Below are 8,433 nucleotides of genomic sequence, written 5' to 3' on the forward strand. Positions count from 1 at the left end.
GTAAGGGGAGTGGGTCGTGCGGCGTCTAAATGGGGGCGGACACCCATGAGGAAGCATTATCGTTTTTTTAAACTCATAAAACATACGTTTTGTTGCAACGCAGAACAGTCCCATTAGACGGTGTGCCGATTGCCGAGCCGAACCGTTTCTTTTAAACACATAAAACGTACGTTTTGTTCCAATGCAGAACAGTCCCATTAGACGGTGTGCCGATTGCCGAGCCGAACCGAACCTTCCGCCTGTTTCTTCCAGGCGCCGACGCCGCAGGTGCGCGTGTGCAGTGTGCCGATGCCGCTCGGCCACGTCTCGCCATCGGTGGCCACGGAACAACCCACGCGCTGCGTCTGGCTGCACGCACCGTTTACAGTTACCAGCACAGGTGCGCCCGCCACCCACCAATCATCAGAGCTCCGTGTCACAAAAACCTGACCGATGGCGGCCCGGTGCTACGCAGCTGGGGTCAGAGCAGGAGCGCACGACCTCTCCCCCTCCTTTTCCTCCACAGCCACGGCGCTTCCCTCGTCGCGTCCGAGGCCGGCAGGACCGTGGGCCTGCGGTGGAGCCGGAAGGTACAGCTACAGGCTCCGCGCCGTCCGTGCCATGGGCTCCGCGCCGTCGTCGTCGTCGCAATCCCCGTCGCCGCACACGCCTTCAGGACAAACCCAAGGTGCCGTGCGGTTCTTTCGCCTCTTCTAACTTCCCTTATTTTTCTACCGCGAGTGATTGTACAGCGTGTTCTAGTTCTATCTGCCTTTTGGTGCTTGGAGAAGTTGGATTGGATGGGTTTCCCCCGATGTGGATCATCAGTGCACAGTGGATGGCTTTTTTCATGACACTGTTCTGGCTGATTCGTTGTGAAATAAAAATATGGTTTCGACTGCAAAAAAAACAAACTTAAAAAGATAAATTATAAAAGAAGCGAACATGGCCATAGATTCTTTAGATTCTCGATTTATATAAATTGTATTATATGATGAACCGACTAGTCTACCGATGTGAATGGAACAAGAAGGTGGACTAAACTGATGTTGATTAACCTACGTGGGTCGCGATTTGTGTCCCTGAGGGCCTGTTTGGTTGGTGACTAAAACGTGTCATGCTAAAGGTTCAGCTTGTCACAGTTTCTTCGGCAGCTATTTGGTTCACTGCCACATCTATGGCACACCACATTTTCTTAGCACCCTGCCTCATATGTCATAGACTTATTTTTGTGCTAAACCTTGCCATAAGTGTAGTTTCGATTTTGTTCGCGCACACTTTCTGTGTTGGCCACAGTTTACCGAAAGTTAGGCGTGGACATGTTTTTCACCAAACAAACAGGCCCTAAGTCTAATTTTGGCAAAACAGGCCCTAACTTTAGTTCCGGACTGGTATGGGGATTGGACACTTAATTTGAGAATCGTGCCACTTTCTTGGGGCAACAATGGATGGAAATGGTGGTAGGTATCACAAGGCAACAAAACTAATTGTTTGTCAGAAGCTCACTCAGATTTAGCCCCCTTCCCTTTCTATTCCAAGGGAACCCGTTATTACATAGGTTCAGAGCAATGTTTTTGAGGCGCCGCGGCGAGGCGCGGCGCCCGACCCCCTTCACAACGCCTAGGCGTTTATGGCGGACGCCTAGGCGACGCCATACACACATTGTAAGGCGCTGTAAGCTAGAGTTTTATATAGTAAGTGCAGCACATACATACCTGGTTTGTTCCCAATTCTGGAGCCCAGGTTCCTTTCTTCCCTTTCCAAAAGCTCTTCTCCCATGTAGCATCCATCCCCCTTGAAGCAAACTACATGACAATTCCAAAATTCAGCAATCTATGACATGAAGAAATGTAAATGAACATGTTACATTGTTACCAGCTGCTGAGAATTAAATAAGAAACAATACACAAGAGGCAATACAACAAATTAGCAAGCATTAGTGGCTTAGTGCATTAGTTCATGCATGAGCATGACAAATGACATCATAGTTTGTCTCTAATAGTCCACAAACTTAGAGACTGAAAGTCTGAAGTATTGGACTCTAAAGCATTCTAATTACTAGTCAACTACACCAAAGCCATACAACATGAGTGCAGGACAAGGGTGTAGGACACAAAAGGGCTGAGTGCAAATCTCTGTTTCAGCACTCAAAATCCATCATCAAACTCATCAAGATCAGCAGCGTCGTCTTGATCAGTAGCAGGAACATTGCCAGCTTCTTCACCTCTCCATATCCACCAGCCAAATGTTGCTTGAACCTCTTTATGCCTCCTGAACCCTCATGTCCACACAGGATACATGTCACCCAGTCTCTCCTAGCAGGGTCCTGCCAGTAGCCATATTTCCAGCCTGGATCATTGGACTTTGCTTTCCTTGCTGGATCAGTCTTGGGATCATACTCAGGTACTTCAACTGTGCTTGCCATGTTGCTTGCTGGATCAGTCTTGGGATCAAAGAAAGATCTGTGCTTTGTGTTGTAGCAGGGTGTGTGACAGCCCAAGCACAAGCAGGCATTTGTATATGTGAGTACCCATATAATATAAAAAGCAAGCATCAGCAAAAGCAGAGCAGACAGCAGAGTGCAGAATAAATATTAGAGAAGGGAGGAGGCAGGGACAGGCATCCAGCATGAGCATACAATATTCCGATTGAGGTCAATAGCAGAGCATGAGAACGAGGCATACAATATTCAGATCAAAAGCAGAGCAGCAGGCATACGAGGCATTACTATATTCACAGAAGCAGAGTAGGCAGGGGCATACCACAGGCGGCAGCGCATGACCGGAGGCAAATGTTGGAGGGGGCTCGAGCTGGCGAGCGGAGGCAGCTTCTTCTCGGTGGAGGCCGGCCGGTGGACTCGAGCTGGCGAGCGGAGGAGCAGCGAAGCGGAGCAGGAGGTCCGCCCGCCGCCTTCTCTCTTTCTCTCCCGGTCTCCCCTTGCCCTGGGCAGCTTCTTCCCGGAAGGGGAGGCCGGCTGGTGGACTCGAGCTGGCGAGCGGAGGAGCAGCGAAGCGGAGCAGGAGGTCCGCCCGCCGCCTTCTCTCTTTCTCTCCCGGTCTCCCCTCGCCCCCCTCGCGGTAATGGCTCAGGCGGTCGATTTCCCGCGCCTAGGTCGCAATTCCCGCGCCCGCGCGGTCGATTTACCGCGGGCCGCGGTCATTTTCGCGCCCTTCCCCGCGCAGCGGTCATTTTCGCCCCCTTCCCCGCGCCGGGTCCGATTTCCCGCGGACACGCACTCGATTTCGCGCCCTCCCCTGCGAATTAGATTATGGCGTCCGCTGGAGAGCTCTAGGCGTCCGCCCGACGCCATTCGTGCCTAGGCGACGCCTAATCTGCTGAGGCGGACGCCATACAGGCTGAGGTCGTGGCGAGGACGACGCCCAGGCCCTCGAGCACGCCTTGGCGCCTAGGCGACGCCTAGGCGACGATTAGGCGACGCCTCAAAAACATTGGTTCAGAGTACCAAAATTATTCTGATTTTGTTTTAACTAAGGGGAACAGGTAGCACAAGCAGCAAAGTTTTTATCTGTCCAAAAGATATTAAAAGATGATAGTGCGGAAATGCTTCTGGGCCGGGGTTTAAACTTACATGATTGATGCCCTTTTTCAGACAAGTCACAAAATCTTGCATCAAGAGAAAAAATGAAATTGCAATATCAAAAGGCAACAACTAACTTGACAGAAATGTAACAGATGCAGTAAAATCCTTTGTCTCATCAAGAGTTTTTTCGAAAGTTGCTAGTGCAATTCTCCTGGGTAATCTTAAAAAAAAAAAAACTTAGGAGGAATTAGGTGGCATTTTATTAAGAAGAAAATAGGCACTCAAATTTGTCTCAACAAGGACTTGAACCTGGGTGATCTGGTATACAATGCATCCACACCCTTGACCAACTGAGCTAGTTCAGCTTCCTTCCTGGGTAATCTTTGAACTGTAGGTTTGTCCATCAGCTATTAAGTAATCTGGTCCTTGGTGATAAGTACCCAATTAGAATCCTTTTCTAGAAAGATCAGAAAATATAACATTGAGAAACATCAAACATGAAAGAAATGATTCTTCCTGTAAAAGATCGTACACTTTGTTTTGCCTGGTAAAGACAGTTGCAATTAATAGTATCATTAAGATGTATATTCTTGTTCTATCTTTTGTTTTGTTGACAATGGTTTTCTGGAACAATCAGAGTTCACGTGATGCATTCATGCTTGAAGTAATATACTATTTCAGATAGAATGTCTGCTTTTGGTCTCTTTTTTTGTTGTTAAGCACTGCCCTTTCCTTCGAAGAAATTAAATAAATTTGTTGCACTTGTTATGTGATTTTGAACTTGGATGTTGTAGCAGTGACCCAGTATGTGGTACAAACTCTTTAAAGAAATATTGGACTAAAAGCCAATACTTTAACGTGTGGAAACAGGGAAAGCAGATTATACATCACTGAGTGAAGAGGAGTGGAAGAAGCGCCTGACTAAAGAGCAGTATTATGTTACTCGGCAGAAGGGCACTGAGAGAGCATTCACTGGGTACGTTACCAAGTGGCTGTTATTCAAATTCTTTTTGCGATCCACTCAAATTGTTAATCTTGTTTTGCCCACCATTTTTATCTACGCAAACTATTATTTACTGGGTACATAAGATGCAGAGCATCTTACTAAGCAGAATGGTGCTGAGAACATTGTCTGTTTTTTTTATTATATATCAGGGAATACTGGATTACTAAAACCCCAGGCATTTATCACTGTGTCTGCTGCGACACCCCTCTGTTTGAGTAAGCAACCACACCTGGACAGCCAAGAGAAATAGCTTCGTATTTCTTCATTTGAAATTTTCTTTTCTGGAATCTCATCTGTGATTCTGCTAATTATTCTGCACCATTGATGCTTTGATGATGTTTCAGGTCATCAACCAAATTTGATAGTGGTACCGGATGGCCATCCTACTATAAACCAATTGGAGAAAATGTCAAGAGCAAGCTTGATATGTCAATCATTTTCATGCCCCGGACCGAGGTGCTCTGTGCTGCGTGTGATGCTCATCTGGGGCATGTCTTTGATGACGGGCCACCACCAACAGGGCAGAGATACTGTATCAACAGGTATAAAACTTTGCTTCCGTTTATGTTGGAACATAAGTAAATTACCCACCTCCTCCCATCAGCTTAAGCTTTTGGGTTGAATTGAATTGCCCACCTCTTTCCATCAGCTTAATCTTTTGGATTGAATTGGTCGGTACATGCAACTTAATATAGTATTAGAGCCAGAGGTCTCGAGTTCAAATCTTGGTTAGCGTAATTAAATAAAATAATTGTTGCTCGCTCCTATTCTACGTCTAAGGTCTGAGGGAGACTCCACGTGAGGGAGAGTGTTGAAATATAAGTGAATTGTCCACCTCTCTCCACCAGCTTAAGCTTTTGAGTTGAATTGGTCGGTGCATGCAACTTAATAGTTTATATTCATATTACCACTCTCGTGTCCTCTCTACTCCACACTAACTCTTAGGAAGTGTTTGGTTGAGTCACGTTGGAATGGGACGGGACGACTCTATTTTCTTTTCTGTTTGGTTGACAAGGGATGGGATCAACCCGTTTTTTGTTTGGCCCAGAGTCAAAAAAGTGGGATCAGCTAATGACAAGTGGGACCCAACTGTCAGTTTTTTTCTTTTTTTTCTTTTTCCCTTCTCCCTTATCTCTTTCCCCACCGGCCAACCCGATGCCACACGTACCACATGGGACCCGACGCGACTCGGCAACTGCTCCAATGAAAGTCCTCGCGCCTCTTCTCCGGCGGTGGTGGTAGCCCGCGTGTCGGCGGAGTAGGCCCATGTGGCGGCGGAGGTGGCGCCTTCTCGTCCCCATCTCCTATATCTCACTCGCCTCCTACCTCTCCTCTTCCTTGAATCCGTCATGCCGTCGCCGATCTTCTCATCTGCAGCTGCCACATCAGAGCGAACCCGTCGACGAGCGAGCGCACCTCTTCTCTCCTTCGTCGCCAACATCGCCCTCGTCCCACTTGAGTTGACCCCGTCCCCTCGATTTTGTGGGATGGGGGCTCCCCGAATCTGAGCGGTATATTTCGCTCAGGGACCGACCCGCCCCTTGCCTCTCATCCGAACACGGCTCATCCCAGGACTGTCCCACCCCATCTCGAATTTTTTATTTTTTAGCCCTTTTTTTGAAAAAATTTCACAAATATTTCCCTGGAGGTATGCTTTCAAAATCTGGATCCTTAGCTCGGCGCCATCGTTGGTGGCGTCGAGCTTACACGTCTCGGCACCATAGATTTTGGCGTTTAGGTCTTAAGCTTGACGTAGACGTGGCGGTGACTTGGCAGGCACCTTGGCGATGTAGATCTTGGCGCCGTAGATCTTGGCGCCGTGGTTATTGGCGCCAAGCCCTGTCTTACGTATGGGCCCTACCTTCCTTTCTCTCTTCCTCTCTCTCTATCGCTCCCGAGCCAGGGCGCCGCCAGCGCTGCCGCACCACCGTGCCGTCGCCGCGCGTGGCCTCCACTGCCCCAGCCCGCTAGCGTCGCGTCGTCGCGCGGAGCGCCGACTGTCCCGCGCGCGCCGCGCATCACCCCTCTCGGCCTGCACCCGCGCCAGCCCCGCTGTGCAGGAAGCGCCGCGCCTTCCGTGCGGGCGCGGGGCGGTCGGCGCACCGCATGGCGAAGCGGCGCGAGCGGGCGGCCGGCACGGCTGGGGCCACGGACGGCCGGGGCTGCGCGGCGGTGCGGCAGCGCTGTCGGCGCCTTGGCTCGGGAGCGGTAGAGAGAGAGGAAGAGAGAAAGGAAGTGAGGTCCCATACGTAAAACAGGGCTTGACGCCAATAACCACGGTGCCGAGATCTACGGCGTCAAGGTGCCTGCCAAGTCACCGCCACGTCTGCGTCGAGACCAAGACCTAGCCGCCAAAATCTATGGCGCCGAGACATGTAAGCTCGGCGCCACCGATGATGGCGCCGAGCTAAGGGTTCATATTTTGAAAGCATACCTCTAGGGGCATATTTGTGAAAAAAAAATAAAAAAATAGACTAAAAAACAAAAATTTTGGCACCCCATCCCACCGGATCCCCTCAACCAAACGCTACTACCTTAAGGTTAGGCTTGCACAAGTTTCGGTGGTGGTAATATATCGTGGGATTGTGAGTCCTCCCTGCAGTACTTTCCTCTGCAGTGGGTCACTGACAATCAGGCCACCTGCCAACTGAACAGGTGGGAGGGGGATGTACGTACTGCAGAGCATCTGGTTCCAATATCGTGCTGCCGTAGCGGCGATAAATCTGGAAAAATATTGAAAACATGGGCCAAATAGGTTAATTAAATTGTTAGTTCTTGTGCTCACTGTTATCATTTTTTTCCATGCAGTGCATCTCTGAAATTGAAGCCTCAGTCGCAGGATCCTTTAGGAAGAAGTTAAGTATAACACTGGCCCGCCCAGTGTAGACTTTGGGTTTCTGTATATAAATAAACTATTCTAGTTGTACCATATTTATTATTCCCTCTATTATGTAATATTTGTTCACAACATATCAGGTGCACAAACCAATGAACCAGGGTGTGTTTTTTCTTACGCCTCTCATCTAGCTACAGTTATAGATCTATCCACGCATGTACACCGCACTCACACTAAGACCTAGTACAACACTGAGTAGAAGACCGTGTCCTTTTAGGTAGCGTTTGGTTGAACCAAGGTGGAGTGGGACGGTTTTGTGTCTCTGATTTGTGATTTCTAGGATAGGATGGGGACGGGACAGACTCTATTTTCTGTTTGACTGACAATGGACTCGATCGACCCATTTTGTGTTTGATTTAAGGGATAAATATGAATGGGGTGGATGATAGATGTAACACCCTTGGTGTTGCGAGCTTGCTTAGCACCGAAATTTAGGACCGAGAAGGATTAGCTTAACAAGTTTTCAGGTTTTAAAAATGTATAACACACGTGAGGCGAAAAACAATTTCTATGAATAAGGATCAAACATAACTTGTATTTAATACTTAAATAAAAATTAAAGTACAAGTTTAGTAGATGGAAATGTAACCTTAACTTTTGGAAAATAGATGTTAACTAGTGTTTTGGTGCTTAAATATTTTGCTCCTACGGGTTAGTATAAGGTATGGATTATTGCATGAGATGTTTGTTAGTTGAAAGTAACAAGGTTAAGACCTTTAACAATTATGGCAAACGCAATAAAGGTTGTTAGTTATAACCAAGCCTTTACTCTGTCCAAGTCGGAAAAGAATCATAGACAATGCCATTTTGGCATTTAAAATTCAACAAAAATGATTAATCAATACATCCATGTTTTTGTACAGTTGGTTGCATCAAATACGAGCACTTGGGCATGGTGTAGATTATAGTCATGTTGGTTGTCACGTGGAACTCGTAAAAATTGCCCGAACTACGTTGGAACACGCTGTGAACCATGTCGTTGGCTCTTTGTTCGTGAGCCAGCATTTCAGT

At 47.9% G+C, this 8,433-nt stretch overlaps 1 protein-coding gene across 1 annotated transcript; it reads left to right on the plus strand.

Annotated features, from left to right (window-relative positions):
- Nucleotides 1-382: 382 nt before the first annotated feature.
- Nucleotides 383-7,540, plus strand: LOC136522492 (peptide methionine sulfoxide reductase B1, chloroplastic-like). The gene is made up of 5 exons (XM_066516305.1): nucleotides 383-667; nucleotides 4,391-4,496; nucleotides 4,676-4,741; nucleotides 4,871-5,068; nucleotides 7,335-7,540. The coding sequence occupies exons 1-5, from the start codon at nucleotides 433-435 to the stop codon at nucleotides 7,384-7,386; spliced, it is 657 nt and encodes a 218-aa protein (XP_066372402.1). The 5' UTR covers nucleotides 383-432; the 3' UTR covers nucleotides 7,387-7,540.
- The last annotated feature ends 893 nt before the right edge of the window (nucleotides 7,541-8,433 follow it).

Source organism: Miscanthus floridulus, chromosome 18 (genome assembly GCF_019320115.1).
Source record: "Miscanthus floridulus cultivar M001 chromosome 18, ASM1932011v1, whole genome shotgun sequence".
Classification (NCBI taxonomy): Eukaryota; Viridiplantae; Streptophyta; class Magnoliopsida; order Poales; family Poaceae; genus Miscanthus; species Miscanthus floridulus.

Coding starts and splice junctions, on each gene's coding strand:
- LOC136522492 (XM_066516305.1), top strand. CDS start 433: ATGGCGGCCCGGTGCTACGCAGCTGGGGTCAGAGCAGGAGCGCACGAC. Junction 4,742..4,870: donor TGCGACACCCCTCTGTTTGA/GTAAGCAACCAC, acceptor ATGATGTTTCAG/GTCATCAACCAAATTTGATA. Junction 5,069..7,334: donor CAGAGATACTGTATCAACAG/GTATAAAACTTT, acceptor TTTTCCATGCAG/TGCATCTCTGAAATTGAAGC.